Source organism: Grammomys surdaster, unplaced genomic scaffold (genome assembly GCF_004785775.1).
Source record: "Grammomys surdaster isolate TR1022 unplaced genomic scaffold, NIH_TR_1.0 126531, whole genome shotgun sequence".
NCBI lineage: Eukaryota > Metazoa > Chordata > Mammalia > Rodentia > Muridae > Grammomys > Grammomys surdaster.
Window position 1 is genome coordinate 6,526,872 of NW_021621323.1, and position 21,683 is coordinate 6,548,554.

General features: G+C 42.5%; 1 protein-coding gene across 2 annotated transcripts in view; it reads left to right on the forward strand.

The window, feature by feature from the left end:
* Nucleotides 1–21,683, forward strand: part of Nfkb1 (nuclear factor kappa B subunit 1) — a 109,010-nt gene that overhangs the window by 47,176 nt on the left and 40,151 nt on the right. For both annotated transcript variants that reach the window (XM_028760382.1, XM_028760383.1), the window contains exon 7: nucleotides 16,659–16,807. In XM_028760382.1, coding sequence (XP_028616215.1) covers nucleotides 16,659–16,807 — 149 coding nt within the window. The remainder of the gene's footprint in view (nucleotides 1–16,658; nucleotides 16,808–21,683) is intronic.

Consider the following 21,683-nt stretch of genomic DNA (forward strand, 5'->3'; position numbering starts at 1 on the left):
TAGTATATTCCTTAAAACTGTGCTCAGTTCAATTCCTTCTCATTCTTTGGGTACTCAGTTATTACCCCAGTTAGCAATAGAAATACGCAGTTAGTACTGACGATGAGAGGAAGCATGTCGTCCCCACTGCTCTCTTACTGGGCTCTTGCTGTGTCTCATGGCAAGTCTTATACAGCTCCACCAGAGAGGCATTAGAATCCTAGATTCCAGTTGGGCTTGATGAACACTTGACCAAAACCAGCTTGTCTTTCTACCTTCCCTCTCCTGAGGGAAGTACATCCACATACATCTCCTAATTATTTTCTCCAGCCTAGACTTCTCGGAAATCCAGGCTTCAGGTCCAGCTACTTGGTTGAGATTATCATCTGGATATCTGATAGGCTTACCAAGCTCAAAGTTGAATTCTTAATTCCCTGCTTGGAGTTGCCCAGTCTTAGAAAGTGGTAACACATCCCCCAGTTTCTCAGACCAGAAGGTCTTGTAGTTATTCCTGACTCTTCTCTCCTTGGGCTCCACTTATACTCTACCCTACTGGTTGTATTTTCAAACTACTTACTTGCTCGTTGCCAGCCCCACCCTGTGAGCCCTGGTATAAACCATCTGCTTCCTAATGGGTGCCATATGCATGGGTGATTCTTGATTCAATCAGGTATTACTAATTGATTACAAGTTTATGGTTTTCTGTTTCTATAAATTTTTGTTAGTTGGCGTTTATCTTTCTGTACTTTTCAAAGTACTTTTCTCTTCTTTACACTCATTAAAAAATATTTTGGAATACTTTAAATGTCTCTAATCTAAAAACATGAAACAAAAAATGTTCTGAAAGAACCAGGGGAAAACGAATGGCTCAGTGGGTAAAGTACTTGTCATAGAAGCAGGAAGAGCTGAGTTTGAATCCCCGGAACCCACATGACAGTTCGATGCAGTACAACACAGTAGTGCAAGGCTCTGTAATCCCACTCTCCATCGCAGAAATGGGAGGTGGGCACAGCATACTCCCTGGAAATTCACTGGGCAGCTAGCCTTATATGTAGTAGGGGTTATGAGGAGAGAGACGGAGACAGAGACAGACAGACAGACAGACCCAGTCTCAAATAAGGTGGGAGTTCAGGATTTTAGAGATGGCTCAACTGTAAAGTTTATACAAATATTCTGAAATTGAAAGTCTCTGAAATCTAAGGCGTGCTTGGTCCTAAGTGTGTCTGCTGAGTACAGGTCTGGGTCCTTGTCTCGTTCTGGGAGACATACACCATCCCTGCCATTATTCACCGTGATGTTTGAATTGTGCTCGTCACCAACCAGCAGAAGTGTTGCATGCCAGCCCTCATGTCCATTAGCCATGGCTCCCCCATTGTTCACACTCCTGACATGTTCTGGGTTCATCCTCTGTCCATCATCTTCTTGCTCTGTCTTCAAATGGATCATCTGTCCGAGACGCCTGATTCCTCTTAGCAGAGTCACTTTTTCTGCATTTTCCTTAGGCTCCATCATGACTTTTTTTTAGTCTTGAAGTCAGAGCTTATTCACACATCGAAATGTTGCCCAACATCACAGGCTCTTCATCCCTCCCCTATCCTATGTTTGTATCTCCTTTTTCCCAATAAAATCCAAACCTTCATTGCCAATAATACTAGAAATACCTACTTAGTTGATTGGTCCTATAATACTTCCAAACCCAGAGGGAGAGCATATGGTTTCAGGGTTACTATGCCAATATCAGCCCTAGCAACTTAACAAAGGTCAAGTTTTCTTTTTATTTCTTTAACTAAAATTCAGCAGGGACTAATCAACCAGAATAGTATTTTCTTTGGCTACATTTTTCCTTCTAGGAAACTACATTACCATTAAACTATAGGGTTAGAATATTTTGTTTATATTGATTCTTGAGAGTTTTCTTATTCCTACTGATTTTGTTTTATTTTTGAATGGTGGCATGTATCAGCCTCAATTGCCTTCCATTTGTGTGAGATAAACTGGACCCTTTGGGAATTATTGTAAAGTTAGTTTGTTTTATTATCTTTTAATCAGAGCCTTGACAGAGAGTGAGACAAAGAATTCTAGAATGGCTATTCTAAAATCTGAACCCAGGAAGCTTACATTGATTGTCTCATGGGACGCTCCATCTCTACTTTGGAGCCCTCCTAGCCTTCCTCCCATTCATGGAGTGCATACCTATATAATTCTCTTGCCAGGCTTCGTGATGGCTCTCTGGTCACACACATGAATGACGTTGTTCCTCTGCCCCAAAGTCAGAGAGTAGCAAGCAGTAGACATGTATGAGATGATATTGGGGCGTTTCCTGGGAATTATGGGAGGATGCTCTGCAGTGGGGTGCATATGCGCATGTGTGTGTGCCTGAAGTGGGTGGAGTCCCCCTTCCCCGAAAGCACTCCTACTATGTAGTCATTCCCCACTTCTGATGGAGGAATGCCAGGGTCACAGTGACTTGTGCGCTCTTCACACTGGATGTCAGAGAGGTGGCCCCTTCAAAATGCACGTGCTTCACTGTTAGAGAGGTGGTCCTGTCACACTGTGTATGCCTCACCGCCATCTGTGATAAGGCTTCTGGGTTAGTGAGATGGTGGAGAGAGACTTGGAGGTCCCTGTTCTGGCCCTTCAGAGATAACAGAATCTTCCAAGCTGGTGATGTCATCCTGGAGAGACAGAGCCAATGATCAGCCCCAGGGATTGTTCCTAACCATTTTAGCAAGTCTCAGCCTTACCATCTTTACGGTTCTTATCAGGTTTTTTTTTTTTTTTTGACAAGAAGTGATAGATAACAAATACTTTAAATTCAAATCAATCTTGAAAACTCAGCGAAGTGCCAAATTCTTAAGCCTTGCTTGATGTTGAACAGAGACACACACATCCAGAAAGCTAATGAATTCGCACAAGCACAGGGCAGAGGCGTGACTCAGCAGCCGTGCATACAGAGAGAGCAGAGACATACTTAACAAGAGCCAGCAAGACCTGCAGCTGCCAAAGAGGTCACTCCTCACTAGGCAGCATTAATGCAGATACGGCATACAAGAGCCAAGAGGCGATGGTCTCATGGTCACCCTGTAGAAAGATCACACCAGATGTGTGCAGCCTGCTGGGTAGAGCGTAGAAATCGGCTGTGAGTGGGTCCAGGTCAGAACGGTAGTGTGACTACACTCAGGTCTTTCTCACAGGGGAATGGCTTACAGGATGGTCTTGGCTGTCCTCAGTGTTTGAGTAGCTATTATAAGAAAAGATGGACTGGGTCTTGTCATTACAAGACAGTGGAAAGAAGGAGCTGAAATCCCAGAAGACACCGGCTTCATGGGACTCACAGCTGCCACAGGACAGAGTGAATTTGTTGTCACTGCTCTGAATGAACCTGAAAGACCATAGAGAGAGAAAGGGGAGCTGAGCAAGCTTCAGCTTTACAGCTGGGGAGTCTCCAGCCCTTGCTCCCTGTTTTATATGACTTTAGACAGCGTTTGCTTAATAAAGCATAGCTTTGTAACAAGGGCTGATCAAGATTTGGGTAGTTATAATTTTATGATAGATAAGAAAAAACAATAGATGCTAGTGACTCGCTGGCCATTTTCTCCAAGGATCAAAGTGCATGACTTAGTTTTTACACTAGCGTGTCAGTTTGTTGACACAGGCCAAACAATTTAGTCACAACTTGAAAGGGTTTGGTTTGGTCCTGAAAGACCAGATACAGAATGATAGCAGATTTTCAAACAACTTGCTGACGTTATCCTAGAAATCAGTAGAAGTTTTGGTGTTTCCCCCTTCCTACCTTGGTTTACATCATGCTATGTGGACAGCACACTGTTTTGGTTAACCTCAGTCTGACACGCAGATTGTGATTTCTCTTCTGCCATGCTCCTGTCTGGGGGCGTAATGTGACCAATGAAGTGTCAGCAAGAAGTAAGACAAAATTTCCCAGGTCTACTCACTGGTAATTCTCTTTCTTTAGTAGGGGTTTTCCACAGGAAACTGCAGGAGAAGAGCTGAAGTGTTCTTTGTCTTGTGTACTTTCCTCTGACTTTCCTCCTTCCCAGAGTGGCCCACGGTCCCTTGTAGAGCAGCTGTATTTACCACGATACTGATCAAAGTCAGAATGAGTTCTGCCAGTCAGTTAAAGCCTGATTGCTTCTCTGCAGTGGACTTCCATAGATAGAATCTGTTTTCTAAACATGAAAACACATAAACAAGGGCTGGAGATACGGCTCAGCAGTTAAGAGCGCATACTTCTGCAGAAGACCCAGATTCAGTTCTAAGCACTCACATTGGGCAGCTCACAGCTGCCTGTAACTCCAACACACTCCAGGGAATCCAGCATACTCTTCCTGCCTCTGTGGGAACCTGCACTGACATGCATATACTCATACATAGTCACACGTATGTACATAATTTAAAATAAAAAATCTTTTAAAAATTAAGAAATATATACTCAAAGAGTAATTATGTGCCTCTAAGAAGAAATAAATCAGTGATATTAATCCCAAATAAATTTGGACATCACAGAATCAAAACTATTTCTGATTATCCTAAATTAAGATCAAAATCATTTTAAGGGAATTCTGGAGAGATGGCTCATTGGCTAAGCTCTTCTCTGCTGTTGCAAAAGACCCAGGTTTAGCTCCCAGCACCCACAGGGCAGCTCACAACCATCTGTTGTTCCAGTTCCAGGAGACCTGACACCCTCTTCTGACCTCTGCAAGCACCTGCAGACACATGGTACACATATATTCAGGGAAAACAATTATATATATAATTAATTTTAAACTGTCATTTTAAGATTATGCTAGAAATTTTATATTACTCACATCTGTTTCCAGACAGGGATTCTGGACTTGTTTAACCTAACATGCAATTTAAATTACTTAGTTTTGAAGTTTACACAGATTTTTAAAACTTTGCTTAAAATAGCTAATTATCTCTTCATTTGCCTGCTTTGTCCCCTACCCCTATGACCAAGGCCTTGTTGATATCCCTAGAACAAATAGTTTCTTAACTATCAGTACCAAGATTCCCTTCACTGGAGCCACTGAAAAGGACCGTGTTGAGTACCCAGTCTCAGCCTTTATGGGAAAAAGTTGATATCATTGCCTAACATGAAGGTTTTCTTTGTCTCTAAATTTTGATTTTCCATGCTATCAGAGGCCCCCTTGCAACAGGTAATTTGAGTGTTAATTGTATGTTTTCTCAGTTTGTAATCATGGTTAAATGTATTTTAAATGCTCACAATTTTAAAGCTAAATTTACTTGATAAGGTTCTTTCCAACTCAAATTCTGTGATGTCCGATCTTTTTTTTTTTCTTGCATTTTGGATTTGTGATTGTTGACCATTGTCCTATATGTCTTACATATATATTTTAGGGGACCATAGCATTTTAGAGCTGGAAGCTGTGTTAGCTCTGGGCTAGGACTAGACATTTTGCAAAGGGAGCATTAGGAAACCAGAGTGGTTAGTGATTCAAACAAATTTATAGCAGTAGCTAAAGACTAAAACTCTGACCATCTACAGAGGACTAAAAATAATCAAAATGTTATCTGAAAATTTGTAACTCCAAGCCAGACCTTTAAATATATGTATAGTTTTTTCCCCAAACAAATTAAAGCTTTCTATAATTTTGTACTCATACATGAATGTGGGGTGTGTGTGGGTGTGTGTGTGTGTGTGTGTGTGTGAGAGAGAGAGAGAGAGAGAGAGAGAGAGAGAGAGAGAGAGAGAGAATGAATATGGGGGACTTAAATATTTTTGATAAACATAAGCTTTGATAAGATCTGCCTGACACAAAATACAAAATGCATTTGGTATAGACGGGATCATTCTCCCTTTATACCAAGACAGAAATTTCTTAGCATTCTGTAAGTTTGAGAATGACAATTCGGACTTGTTATGAACATCCCTGTTATTTTCCTCAAACCTGAAATCACAACTAGAATCGTAGACGTCTTTCCTTGACTTAGAAACATAAAGAAATGCTGCAGAGATAAGGTGGTTCTAGTGTGAAGCCAGGGGCAGTTCCTAGTGTGAAGCTGGGGCAGCTCCTAGTGTGAAGCCAGGGGCAGTTCCTAGTGTGAAGCCAGGGGCAGTTCCTAGTGTGAAGCTGGGGCAGTTCCTAGTGTGAAGCTGGGGCAGCTCCTAGTGTGAAGCCGGGGCAGTTCCTAGTGTGAAAATGGTTCTTGCCTCTGGACTGTGGGAAGTCCTGTGCTGCCCTGGTGGGGCTTGCTGATGGTGACTTGTGAGAAGCTTGCCCTCCACCCAGTCTCACTTCTGTTTTATCTAGAACCAGTCTGGACCATGTCCCACCCAGCCTGCGACCTTGGCCAGGCCCTAGCACACAGTCAGGATGTTGTTTCCCAGGGTTTAGTTATGAGACTTGAATTAGTGAGACATGAAGATGCGTGAGCATTTCTGCTGCTGGTCTCTCCAAAAATGATAACTCATTTATGTTTATAAGTGGAACAGCCTAAGGGAATACGAGAGTTTCCAAAAAAAAAAATTCTCTTAGAAATTCCAGTGCCGAGTTAGTGTTTCTAATTTCAGTTTCCAGCCAAGGAGATGATGTAGAGTTTCACAAGCTGCTTGGCTTCAGGTGCTCACCTTTTTCTAGTACTTTCTGGGTCCCAGAAACAGATTAACAAGGCAAGCCTGCCTAGCAGAGACCCTTGCAGCAGTTCTCAGTCAGAAGTCCCAGGGACCTGTTGTCTGCCTCCTTCTCTCAGGCTTCTGGGAGCTGGTTATTGCCCACACTCCCTCCTGCTTTATTCATCTCTCAGATCTTTGAACAGCACATATTCAGAAGGTACTTGTTCCACGTCTCTAAAATGTAGTGAGGTTCTCTTGAGTGCTATGCTTGCTGCTCTATACTGGCTATAGCCTGGATAAGAGTGGCCTCAATAAGAGCATACATGATATTATACCTCCAAAGTAAGATTGGCTTATGCACAGCTGCCATTGAGAATGGTTATGGGAGGATTCCTGTCCAGCTTTGGGACTGTATCTTAAAACATCAGTCTGGCTAGAGAAAACAGAACCTGTAAAAAAAAAAAAAAAAAAAATCAACAGGCTCAAAATAGGAATCTCACAGGTTTGATGGGAATAGTGGGTAAAATACTGTGCAAAAAAAAAAAAATAGGGACACATTGTACAAAACGATAGACTGTTTTGTTTGTAAGAAAATGGGTCAGCCATAGAAGTTTTAATTTAGTGTTAATGCACACCATTTATCCCTGTGCTTCAGAGCATAGACCTAGTACCTGTCTGCAGAGGGACCTGGGGATGGAAAGGCTTAAGGTCAGCAGTTGGAGAAATGTTATGATTCCTTCTGAGTTAGAATTCAAGCTAAGATGGATAAGCTAAGGCAGTGAGAACAGAGGAAAGGGCTGAGCACAGTGGGAGGGAAAGGGGTGAGGGGACGGGAAGTGCCCTTGCTCTGAGATTTGGCAGTTAAGTGGCAGAGTACTAGGAAGGGTTTGGTACAGTTGCTGTGTTTAACAGGAGGCAAAGATAGGTTTAGGAAGGAAGGTAATTAGTTCAACCTTGGGCACATCGAGTGATAAACTGTTATGAACAGAAGGGCTTCCTGCAAAGGGCTAGAAATGTCACACATGCTCACCGGGGGGATGAGAACATTAAGTTATTTGGAGGGGGGTTTTTTGTTTACTTTTTTTAAGAGAGAGAGAGAGAGAGCCATGAGTCCAGAAGCCCAAGGAGGCCCAGAGGTATCAGATCACAGTGGTGCTGGAATAACAGGTGGTTGTGAGCCTCTCAAAAACAATGCTGGAGGAAGAACCAAATTCAGAACGTCTGCAAGAGCAGCATGAGCTCTTAACCCATAAGCCATCTGTCCAGCCTGTAGACTTCAATTTAGTATCATATAGAATAGATGATTCAACCCTATATTGTGGATGAATATCAGTGATGTGATGACTTCCAGAAAGAGACTAGAGACTACGAATTGTGGACCAGTGCTTGAGAGACTGCTCCTTGAGAAGGGGAACTTAGCCAAGCAGCTGGCGATGGGGGAGAAGGGAGGTCAGAGGGACCACGTTTCAGGGATTGTCATAAGGCAAGCAATAAGTGACTAGTGGGTTTGGAAACATGATGTCAGTCACAACCTTTAAGCAACCTTTATTTGAAGACTAGTGGGATTACTTAATTTTCAGAAGACTTCTATTTGAGAAGATGGTTCTCCATGGAATCTAGAGTTGTTCTTGAACAATTGGTGTAGAGAAAGAGAATGGAATTCAAGCAAGAGTGGGTAGAGTCTTTTAAGAACCTTTCTCACAGACTTAGAAAAAAAACATCAAATGAAACAAACCACAACGCCTCCCCCCAAAACCAGCCCTGTTTTCTTGGAGTAGCACCTGACGCCATGTGTTTGAATAAATGATAGCCCTTACTTACCATCATCAAGAAAGGGCTGCTATTTTTAGAATGAGGAAGAGAAGGAGCTATGAAAATAACTAAGGGGAAGGGTCACTTTGATGCTTTGTCAGAGTGGAGAGTAATTCAGGGGCTCTAGAATAAATATTGTGGGTAAAACAAGATCAGGTTTCCTGGAAAAAGGAAGAGTCACAGTTCTCTGAATTAGTGACAAGAACAAGCCTTGAGCTTCAGTAACAGAAAGGAGAGACATTTGTGGAGGACCTTGTGGAGGCTTCTCTTTAAATCACAGGAAATTCAAGCAGCAGATTATCTGTGAGGGCAAGAAGAGATAAAAAAGAAGTCTTTTACATCAAGAGCTGTTGTAAGCAATTTAAATGATCTCTTCTTAATCCTTGTGAAAACTCAGAGAGTATGTTTTCATGTTCACGTTTTTTATATGAAGTCGAAAGTTAAGTAACTTTCCCAGGGCCTGATATCAGCTAGTAATGGAGGGTCTAGGATGCAGCGCTAGTCTGTCTGACCACAACACCTGTGTCCTTATGGTAAGAGGACCCACTAGTTTCATGTCCTGAGATCTTTGAGGGATGTACATCTGTCCATCAGAGAAGGATCCTCTAATACACTGGTTCTCAACCTTCCTAATGCTACAACCCTTTAATACAGTTCCTCATGCTGTGGTGACCTCCAACCATAAACTCATCTTCATTGGTACTCCATTTCTGTAATTTTGCTACTGTTATGAATCGTAATGTAAGTATCTGATAGCAGGATGGTCTTAGGTGACCCCTGTGGAAGGGTGGTTCCACCCCCAAAGAGTCTCGACCACAGGTTGAGAACTGCTGCTCTATGTGAGGAATTGTGAAGCTGAGAAATCTGGGTGGAACAAAACTGTGGACCCTGCAAGGCTGACAGGAGTAAAGATAAGTGGACAGAAAACAGTGTGAGGCAGGTGCAGGAGACTGGAGGCCTCAGGCCAGCAGCCGACTGGAGATGGGAGGGAGGCAAAGGAGGGGTCTGACTTCACCAGGAGAGCTGTTGGCTTGACTTGACATTCTGGTGGTGATGACTAGAATCAGTTTCCACAACTGCTGAGATTCCTGTGGAGGTTACGGTACCAATTCTGTCTAGTGACAAGATCAGGATCCTAGCTAGACACACACTTAAGCCCATGTTGTACTCTGGTATTTAATAATCACATTCTAGCTTGTTGAGAGGTTGTATTAGGATCCAAGCATCTTTAAAGGCAAAAGAAAGAGCACATTATCACTTTAATTTCTTCCCACCTAATACAACTGTTTACATTTTAGTAATGTGTCTTCACTAAATAACATTTAGCCCTATCTTAATTGTTAGTTAGGTACAAGGTAACAAGATAAGGTAACAGGAATTATTTTGGGCACAGAGAATAGAAAGGACAACTGAAAGAAATGCCTCTGTTCTTACAGTTCTTCCGCTCTCATGTGAAAGCTGGGACATTATTGACACAGGAGACATGTTACATATTTAACAGCTGTTAACATACAGAGAAAAGATGGAGCAGGGCAAAGAGCAGCGGGTGGGGGTAAGAGCTTAGGTGGAGGAAGATTCTAAGAGCATTTGCCTGAAAAGGGAGTTGTGCACAGCTTGGAGGTGGACAGAAGACAGCAGACATCGTGGAGCAGTGTCCCAGCAGAGCACACAAATCCAAAAGCTCTCTGGTGCAAACTCACCTGGCAAGTTCTGGAACAGCAGAGTCAGCTATAAATGCATTAGAAATACAAGAATCAGGGTGGAATCATATCCCCCAACCCCTGAGACTCCCTCAGCTGCTGTAAAGGCTTGTATGAATAGAGACATTAAAATTCTTTATTTACTTCTGTTCTGTAACATGGGAAACTGTAATCATGTATTTACACAACTGTGTGGTAAGCACCTCCCTCCAACCCCCGTGCTAACCACCCAGTTCCAACCATTTTCATTTTTGGAATTTTGAGCAGAGGAATGATGACTTAGCATGTCCTGACTTGAACAAAACCCCCCAGAACAGGTCCTGAGAGGGCAGGCAGGAAGCCAGGGAGGCTTCTAGGCTGCTAAGAAGTGGTTACCTGGGGCTTCATTTGAAGATCTGGCTTGACTTTATTTATTTTCTAATTTCTTCAAAAGAAGAATTGAGAAGACAAATAGTATAATAAAGAGTAAAGTAGTAGAAAGGGAGCACCATCAGGGAGCACTGCTTCATACTTCGTTTTCTATTTTAAAATGTTCCCAACTGGCAAAGGACTGACCAAAGTGAGTATTCCTAACACTGTCCATCTACGAATTACAAGCTACATTCCTATGTACTTTTGCAGTCGTGGATTATTAAGCCACACAAAGGTGAGGATTTGTCACATGTTACCAAAGCACTGAGACCTAATTGTACCTGAGGTACTGAGGGGGGCTTGACCTCTATATATTTATGATGCATGTGATAAATTTTCAAATTAAAAGGAAACCAAAAAGAAAAAAAAGAAGCCCAGGTATGATGAGATGAAACTTGCAGAGCAGGGGTACATACAGGTAGAGGTGTTACCCTCTTTCAGAGCAGGGGTGTAGACAGAGGTTATATTCGCCTGCTGTGGATGAAGCCCTTCTTTCTGGGTGCTGGTTTGCCATTGTAGTCGCAGCCTGACTCTTGAGCTACATGTGCTGTGAGCTGTTGATCACACTAGTCGGGAGTTTCAGGAATAGTGCAAATCCATAGACCCTGCTGAAGGAATAAGTGTGCCATTAATAGTGAGTGAATTAAAGAGGTTTTCATGTATCCTGTCCCCTGCTTTCCAATACCACACCAATATTCAGAGGGCTAAGAACGAACTCCACAGTGTTCTGCATCTTGGCTGTCTCTCAGGTTACACCACTTTCTCAGTCTGTCTAAACTTGCCTTCTTATCTGCAAGATAGGGTACTAGTGCCAACTCTGCCTATCTCAGGGTCATCAGAAGACCCAGATGATCTCCATAGATAAGAGGGAAGGAGAAAAGGCTCCATGGTGCCAGACACCATGCAGGAGTCACAGTAAGCTGCCAGCAAATGGAGACATGAAGCATGAGGCTCAGAGGTTATTGGTTCATGTAAGATTGCAGAGCTGGGATTTGATACTGGATTAGATCAACTCAGCATCCCCGTCTCAGCAAGGCAAAACCAATGTCCTCAGTACTTTCTATGCCATTAGCTGTAATCTCATTTAGCAAGCTTGATCTATGCTTCCTGGTTGTACAAATAAATAATAGAGAACAGTAAGCTGACTCCTTGTCATCCCTGAGAGGACATGCATCATTAAATAATATACTATTCCATTTCCCTGCCTTCCTCCCTCCTCCTTTATAATTTGACTTGACTGGAGAAGAGTGACATGGTTTAATGATAACTGTAGCATTTTTATTTATTTTCTTTAAATGGAAAGGACTTTCAGGAAGACAAGGGAACTCTTGTTCCTTCTTCTCTTACCTGGTGTGAGGCCTTTCTCACAATCCACCTCCACCAGTGCAGGCGTTTCTGTATCTGTACCTATGCTCAGATGGGCAAAGTAGAGCCATAGCACATTAAAGCTAGTTAGACAGAGAAAAATAACTGAGCCATGTGGTGATGTGACGTGGAAATGTGGATAGGCTTTGGGGGAGGCGGTGGCAAACCCGAGTTCAGGGCACTGCCACCTTACCAGAAGTCGCCACCTTACCAGAAGTCATAGGAACGAGGCCATGCACGTTAGTTACTTCAGCTTGCACAGTACTGGTTCTTTCCCCCAGTGGAATGGGGTGCCATTACTGACCCCCACATGGCTACTCCGTGGATTTCTCCCTCCTCTTCTGTAGAAATAGAACAAACACATAGAAGTGGATGAACACATGCTCTGGGACATTAACAAGCATGAAAAGTAAGACATTATTAACCCTCACTAACCAGTCACATATCATTTTCCTAATCCTCCAGTCATTCTCGAAAAGGGGACAGTAGTAGAGCCTTAATAGGCTGATGTAGTGAAGGAGTCATGAAGATAGGCTTAGGTCTTCTCATTAAAGAATGGATACCATTCTCAGTGGGAAACAGAAGAGACACCTGCTCTTGGTGCAGCGTGAAGGAACTCCTGTGCAGTGTTAATGAGCAAAGGTGGGGGTTCAGGACTGAGAGCACCGTGTGCGAGCATGCACTCCACCCACCAAGAATGTCTGACAAGCCACCTCATCCTCCACCTGCCCTTTCTCAGTCTGCTCAACTCCAGCTTCAAATCCCAGTCCCTGTTAGTCACATCGAAGCTCTCTCTCACTCCCAACCATATCAGACACTATTAGAAATTCCATTGATCAGTTCTCCATTTAGGTTTTACGTGTATTGTTGAAGTTATCTGATTAGTGTCTGGCCCCCTGTTTAATTCCATGAGAGAAAGGAATCAGGCTTGTTCTGAACAAGGTGTAGCCCACACTCTCTGACCTTCTACAGTGTAGAGCAATTAGAAGGGGGCTTAACAAAGATGTACAAAATCAACTGGTGAACTTTAGTTCTCAGTGAAGTAATGGGTTAAATAAGAGACAGTTTATATCTAGGATTGTTGATACCATCAGGAACCAAGTGTTGTCTTAACTCATTTAATCTTAAAGCAGTCCTGTAATACTGCGTCATTAATTTGATTTTTAAAGGTGGAGAAGCTGACACACACCACTCCCCAGCAGCTGGGGGATTTGAGCCTGACTTTAAGAGATCTTAACCTAACCATGACCTGCTGTGGTAAAGAGCAAAGTTGGGTTCAAAAACAGAGCCAGGTCCTGTTAGAACCTTGAGGATGTTTGAAAGAAAAATCAGCAGAAAAGAATGATTTTAGATGTGATGCCTTACATTTATGCTGTTCTGCTTTCTGTCAAAGTACTTTAGCCAGGTTTACTCAGAGAGCAGACTGACTTTTGAAACTCCTGATTCTGAGAAAGTTCTAGACCACTTATCTCTTGTAACCCCTTTGAAGAAGCAGCATGTGCTTTTCCACGGTAGTCAGGCCTATCTGAGGTAAAAGTATGTGCCTCACTAAGAAGGCCATACCTGAGCCCATGACTTGTGGTTCTTATTCCAAAAGTAGCTCTGACCTATGAACTCAGAATTCTAGAAGAGTTTTCCTTCATCAGAGAAGGCCAAGGAAGTCTGATTGTCCCCAAGAATGGTAGCTGACATTAGAATAACATAGTATTTTGTAGAAAAATAAAACACAGCAAAAGAAAGAAAATAAATGTATTTATATAAGACAAACAAAGCACTGCAATGTAGAAAGAAAACTTCCCCCTGGAATAGATGTGGGCCAAGTATTTTCCAATCACTCACTTCAAATCAACCTGTTAAACATCATCTTGGGCAGGTGTATTACTCAAGGCCCTCTAAGGGTTGTCCTCTCCTCTGTTGAACACTGCTGTGAAGACTTTGTGTACTTGAATGTATATATTCCTCACCACAGCTCTTTGACCATTATTGTCTCACTGAACAGATGAAGAGACTGAGCAAGGTCATACAGTGTGGAACTGCCCCTCTCCCCCAGCCAGCCTAGCCTGTCTCTGAAGTCCATACTCTTACCATTCTGAGCAGTTGACCATGCAGGGTGGCGCCTTTGCCTTCTTATCTGTGCTTGAGTGCTTATGATGTGTTTAAGAGTCTCTGTTCAGATTCTACTCTCAGAAAGACCTTCCTAACAGACACAGTTGCCCTCTATAAACCTGATCTTCAAGAGACTGTTCTTTGGAGACTTAGTACTTCCATTCCCTTCCCAGAATAAATTTCTAAATTGGTATTGAATACCTCTTGGCCTCTATGGGATGATAGGGGATGGTTCCCCCAAGAAATCGTTGTCGAGGTTTGCCTGTGCCATACAGCTATCCCCACCCTTCAGGCTTTTTCTCACTCAGATGGCATCTTGGAAAGTACAGAAAGCCCAGGGACATCCCTCTTTTCATTCTGTGGTCTGTGTAAAAACCAAATGCTGCCATCCTGACTTGCACTCTTTCAGATGGATCAAACAACACATTAGTCAGATCTTTCAAGTCCCTCACCTTAGAGTTGTCCCAGTTCCTCATTCTTGCTGCCCTTCAACCATGAAGATAGTAGTAAGAAAAACAAGTGAGTGCTCTTTGAAAGCACCTCCCACCTCTTTCCGTCAGTGCCAGTGACTAACTACCCTGTCACCCTAGCTTCAGAAGGCTAGGATTCCAAAGTGACTGGCCTTCCTCACTGAGGTCTTTCTGCTTAAGTGCAAAGCCTGCCTGATTTCACCCAAGTGAAGCGCTTCCTTGAGCCTTTCTGTGCACACTGTCAGTTAAGAGTGTAATCATTTGACTTGGCACCTCGGCTGATCATCAACAGACTGATGCAATCATCCAGAGTTGGAATCATCAATTCAGGCACTACGCAACTGTGCAGGAAGAGCATCAACCTTGGAACAAAACCAGAACTCTATATTCCTCGTCCTACATTTAGATGGGAAGGTGTTTGGCCTGTGGAGAAAGATTGCTTGCTAAATTCACTTCATTTTAATATCAGAGAGCGTTTTAAGTTCTGTGCCTAAGAAAGTGGTTTGTGCTTTGGGATAGTCAAGGTTAAAGTTAGTGCAAAACCTTCCTCTGAATTAGGTCACTCTGTAACTATGGAAAGACAGTCTTGCCGATGGCCTTGACCCTCTGGAAGAAGTATGCCCTGGTCCACTTTATGTTGTAATGGCTGACAAGTAATTTACACAGAATTCCAGTTTGCTTGGCCCCTGGTGTGAAGCCTGCAAGGCTGCAGTTGGGCAGCCCCATCTGATGGGAAGTCTGCAGCCCAGGACAAGACAGGAAATTACATAACAAGGGAGGCCATCTTGGCTTGAGTATCTCTTCCTCTTCATAACTCACAGCTCCATAAACGAAGGCCTGGCTCTTATGGCTTACTTGACTTTACCTCCTAAAGATCTACTCCAGACACATAACTGGATTAAGTTTCTAGGCTCAAAACATCTCATGAGTTTTGGGGTAGGTTCAGAAGCAACGCATTAAAATGTTGCATCAGGGCTCAGACAGACAGGCATCCTTGAATTGTCTAGGGCAACTGCCTACCTAACCAGAAGGGATACCATTGTTCACGGCTATGGTATCTTTTCTCCACACTCTCTGGGGAGTAACACCAGCAGTTATCAGCATTTCAGCTCTGGCAATCAAAGGTTACATTGAGGAAAATCCATATTGAGAAAAACCTCTGCATAGCCCTGTCTCAGTGGAGTCTGGATCCAGTTGATAGTGATGATATTCAGAGTGAGCTGGCTGAGGAAAGCTGTGTCTTTACAAGAAGCTTTATTAGCAGATGCAGGCTCTTCACGCTCATGTTTACATTTACCCAGAGAGACAATGTACTTCATGCATATCTAACAGTAGGCGGGATTTATGGCAGGTTCTGACTGAAGGGGAAAACGAAGCCTCTGAATTTTCATGCAGTGATTTTCGTGTTGGGCCTTCTTGGGGAAAAGTTCTATACTATAGAAGTCAGGATGGTCAACTAGACAAGAAAGACTATGTCATCTCCTCTGTTCTGTCTTGTCCATTGCTGCTCTCCTCATGTTAAAAATACACAAGTAAAACAGTCGCCTCACATGGAAAACTTAACTTTGTAAAACAAGAGCTAAAAACCAAATGAGAAACCTACAAATTTCCAGTCAGGAAGTTTGCTTTTTTTATTTAAGAAACTCACAAAAGCCCTGAACATATACAGTATGAGTGTCAGAGCCCATGGCTGAGAAAACTACTATAGACTAGTTGGGTGTCCTATGACGTGATGTGGGGCAAGCCATGGGCTTAAATCATTAAAAACACCTTTCAGAGCCAGTCCCTGAACAAGATTACCTTTCTGGCCTAATCACATGGCAAGGAGTTAGGACACACTCTTTGTTTATCTCTCTTACTCCATCAGTTGCCCGTTCCCTCCTCATGCATCATTTACTTAATTTTTGTCTCCAAAAATCGTGACAAGGTTTCAGAGAGGAAACCACGTTGGTTAGTAAGGAGGGTCTATGTAAGGACCCACGTGACAGTCCTCTCTGAGGAGGCATACTGTGTTTTCAATGGCTTGTTCCTGGACATACAAGCAACCCCCACGAGCATTTTGATTTATTTCCATCTTGTCATGTGTTCATTGTATATTTTTTTTAAGTTGAGCTATGGTCAAATATGTATACATCTGCAAAATGTTATAGTTATGCTGATTGGTCCCGTGTTACAATAAGGTCAGATATACTAACTGTTGGAAATGTGCTTCTCATATAGATTTGCAACTATGTGGGGCCTGCAAAGGTTATCGTTCAGTTGGTCACAAATGGAAAAAACATCCACCTGCACGCCCACAGCCTGGTGGGCAAACACTGTGAGGACGGCATATGCACCGTAACAGCAGGACCCAAGGACATGGTGGTTGGGTAAGTGGGGTCTGTGGTATGGAGGGAGCGGGAACAGGAGGGCGTGGAACGCGTGGCTGTGAAATCCATAAACCCCTTTTATTGTGGACCTGCTCAAGGCCTGAGAGGGTCTCAAACACAGGCAAGCTTATAAAGCCAGGAGAATGTGTGTTCTCTCATTTGAACGAAATAGAGATGACCAGATATCTGCACTGCCTGAGACAGTCTTTGCCTCCGTAGTCTTGACCTCTCAGGGATGGGTTTGGACAATGTTATAGTTATGGGCTCTTGACCCAAGAGGCATTTGTACCACAACTACCTTAACTATATAGAAATGACTACCATGGAGAGGCTTTTTGCTTCCTTGAAACAGCATCTCCAGTATAGTATAAACTTACCTTGAACTCACACATATCCTGCTTTCTCTACCTCCCAAGTATTTAGGAACTGGGATTAGAGATATGCACCACCCCACACAACTCTGATTTTTGCCTATTTGTGATTTCATTAATAGAGTTCTAGTGGAAATATTTGAGACATGAAGCACATATGTAAATGTTGTTTTAACTCTGTGCTACTTTAAAAATATGTGCAGATTAAGTAACCAAGAAATGCAAATTGGTTTGAGCATTCATTTGATCTGGAACATAAATAGAAATGAGTGTATTCATTCAAGGTCAGTCAAATACAACAATTTTTAGTGAATGAAATTTTTTTTAGATAAAATCTTTTTTTAAAAGATTTATTTATTTTATGTATATGAGTACACCATTGCTCTCTTCAGACACAGAAGAAGAGGGCATCGGATCCGATTACAGATGGTTGTGAGCCACCTTGTAGTTGCTGGGAATTGAACTCAGGGCCTCTGGAAGAGCAGTCAGTGCTCTTAACCACTGAGCCATCTCTCCAGCCCGTGAATGAAACTTTATAGAAGTAATTTTATTTCAAAAGAATCACATAATATTTAAGAAGCCATACTTACAGGCTGAGGGTGAGAGCTTACTTTGCAAGTGTGATGGCCCAAGTTCAAAGCCCCTGACCTCTCATCAGAGGCCTCTGCAGAGCATGGGCATTTATACTCTCAGCTCTTGCAGGGCAACGGGAGGCAGAGACAGGAGACTCTCTGGAATCTCAGGCACCAACTTGACCAAACAGACCCCATCTCAGACCTGAAGTTCTCCTCAGAGCCCTCCATGCACACCACGGCACATAGACACCTGCATTCGCACACGCAAATGTAGGCACACATAACATAAAGACACTCATTATGCTAACTAAGGTTTTATATTTCCATTATCCTGAGACACTAAAACACCAGACAGTGTAGTCACTTAGAGAGCAAAACCTGATGTAAGCATTCAGTCATCTCAAATACAGATAACTCCTGCCTTCCGGATTCATAAACAGCAAAGGGGTTGGCTCAGTGGCTAAGTCCACTTTCCACCAAGCCTGACAGCCCGAATCCAACCCCTGTAGCCCACACGGCAGGAGAGAACCAACTTCCACAAATTATCCTCTGACCTCCACATGCAGCAAAACTATAAGCACACACACAAATAAAATGTAATAAAAATTTTAAATAAAAAAAGTTAACTAAAATATTTTTTAAAATCAAAAAGTAAGAGCTGGGAGAAGGGTGAGTGGGTAGAGTATTTTCAGTGCAAACTTCAGGGCCTGAGTTCAGCTCCAGCACCCACATGAAAAGCAGGGGTAAAAAAACCAAACTGATAGATTAAATAAAAACAGGAAAAAGCAAGGCACAGTGGTACACAGCTTTAGTCTCAGCACTCAGGAGACAGAGGCAGGAACATCTGTGAGTTTGAGGCCAGCCTGGCCTACAGAGTGAATTCCAGGACAGCCAGGACTACACAGAGAGATTCTGTCTCAGTGTTCCCCAAAACCAGGTGTAGTGACATACCTGGAGCCCCAATGCCTGGCTACAGTGAAAGAGCAGATCCTCGGGGCTCACAAGCCAGAGGGTCCAGTGGATGACCCTGGCTCAAAACTGAGTTAGAGAAGTGATTGAGGAAAATTTCCTACCTGTGCTCTCTGTGCTTGCATGCAGATACATTCTTGTTGATTTTATTTAATTGTGTACAACATCATTCAGAGTTCTCTAGTCTTAGATCAAGTCTGCGAAGATTCCAGGAAATGTGTGTTTTTTATGCGAAGAAAGTAATTGCTTGATGAAGTTCGACTCTATTGTTCAAGTTACCAACCCTTGGGTGGTTCAGCTTTCAAATTCTCAGGCGTTTCTTTGATGATGAAGATGTCCAAGTGTGAGAAGCCCAGAGAGAGGGAGCTTTCCTTTTAAGTCACTAAACTCTGGTGGGTTTGATGTTAGGGAGGCAGCGATCTGAACTGGAGGAAGCTGAAGTTGATTCCTGTGCACATTAGCTTGTCTCAGCATCTCCTGGATGTCCTGCTTCTCAGTCTGTCACGGCTGGTACCCTTCCAGCTCCCACCTGACTTGCAAGGGTTGAAATGCAAGGTGACTGTCAGTTTTAGATGACTGATCAGTCAGTGTATTTCCTGACTTGCAGCAGCATAGCCTATCTCTATGAAGCATTTACATTCTTTTGGTCTTGTTTAATTCATCTTACCATTGTATGTTCTTAAGGAAATTATACGTAAACTTTTCTATCAGTAATTCTATCAGTTATATTTATTATTATAAAACTTGCATAGTGTTGCTTCTCTGTTGGGTTTAACACTCTTTCATGACTTAGAAGGAACTAATGGTGGCTATGTCTGCTGCTCTGTGGTAGAGGGCCTGTCTAGCATGCACAAGGCCTTGGATTATTCCTCAGAACCACCCCCCACACATACACACACACACACACTAAAAAGAACTAATGGCTGTTTATGCTGGAGCCTAGGCTGCAGCAGTGGAGATAATTCAGTATCTATAAGCAGAGCAGAGAGGTCCATCAGTGTCTTTTCATGTAGTGGAGTAGGCAGCTCGAGGGTTGAGAGTGTACATTATTCATTGATTAAGCAAACATTTTCTTTTTTTTTTTTTTTTTTTTTTTAAGCAAACATTTTCAACGTCTGATTCCTGAATTTGTTCTCTATGGTTTGATCTAGTCATAGCTGGGTGGGATTTTCTAAGGTTAGGAAACTGAGAGATGTTGTCAAGGAGATGCCACCTGAGTGATAGCAGATAGCCCCAGTATCTTTTCTCACCGAAGAATTTCTTACTATAGAAGAGAATTCTGCTCATGGTATTCCCCAAAAGACACCACTTCCTTCATCTCTGTGTCTATGAGTTCCTAACACAGACCTACATCTTTTACTTTCTCTTCTTTTTCTCTTGGATGTAAAGGCAGTCTGCTAGCAGCCTGGAAGTCAGAACTCTTATTCTGCCCCTGTCACTGTGCACAACAGAAACAGGGGCAAGTTGCATGGCTTTCTAAAGAATTTCTTTCCTTACAAAATCAGAAAGACACAGACTATCTATCTCCAGGCACTCTGTGTTGTTAACCCTCTAGACTAGCCTACATTAGCTAGTGTTATAAAATAGCATGAGTGAACTTGTCACTATCTTTCCATGGTATGACATCGGTTATTTTATTTAGTTCTGACTTGTAGTCGAGAAGTTTAGGAAGGCAGCCAAAGGTATTTCTAAGACTTGTCAATACTAGAAATAGAACCAAGATAACATATTTCCAAATAATACAGATTAGGCTGAGTATAGATTCACAAACAAGGCACCAATCCAAAATATCAAATATGTAAAAATGGCACCGAGAAGACACATAGCTTTGAACACATCAAAACCAAAAGGACCCCCTCTGTTTACAGTGCCTTTCACACCTTCTTCTCTGTTTGAATTCTCAATAAGTTTAGTTACTATTTTTCCATATTATTTTATCAGTATTAGAATGATCATCTCTTAGGGTTTGATTATGGATTTGATTGCTTTAACATAGGGTCATTAACCTTAGTTAGCTTTCATTGGTCCTCTTGTCTCTTATCCTCTTAGTTAGATTTCACTGCCTTTCTTAATAAAAAATAATAATGATCCTATTTGGTATTGTATTTTGACCTAGAATACTAGCATTTTTTTTTTTTAGCAACATTCTAGTTCTCTGAAATTTTTCATTTGGTGGGAAATGTCTGTGTATTTCTACTTTGCTGACGACTGCGTCCACCAAAAGTCACCACACCCTGTTTGTTTCCTGGCAACCTGGGCTAAAAGAGATGTACAGTTCTTTTTCTTTTCCCCTCCCAACTAATTTGTGTAGCATATAGCAGTTGGTACGCACTAGATCAGAGGGTCTCAACCTGTTGATCACAGCCCCTGTGGGCATCAAATGGGCTTTCACAAAGCTTGCCTATGACCATAGAAAAACATAGAAATGTATATTAAGATTTAAAACAATGCCAAAGTCACAGTTATGAAGTAGCAATGAAAATAATTTTATGGTTGGAGGTCACAACAACATGAGGAATTGTACTAAAGGGCCCCAGCATGAGGGAGGCTGAGAAGTGTTGTTCTAGACGATACATAAATACAAGAATTACACAGGTGAACCTTTGGCCTCCCTCAGTAGAAGGGCTACGTTAAATTACTGTTTTACAGAGCCAAACTAACTGGGATTGGTCATTTTGTGTAGCTAAACGTTGGCTCACCGAAGAGCCACTGACTGGAGATTGGCCAAGTATGAGTAGGCTAGAGGTGTGCGGTTCCAAGTTGATAATGCTTGTTGAGAGTCAAGAGCTGCTTTTGAGTCCTGTGAAATTAAGGTCTAAGTCCCGAAACAGCAAAGGCCAAAGTGGGGCCACTTGTAAGCCCCAACCCAGTGTTAGACACATCAAAACTTCAGCAACAGCTTCCAGATGATGATGAAGATGAAAACATCTGGCCTACTGCAGCATGGTTATTGGTGGCTAC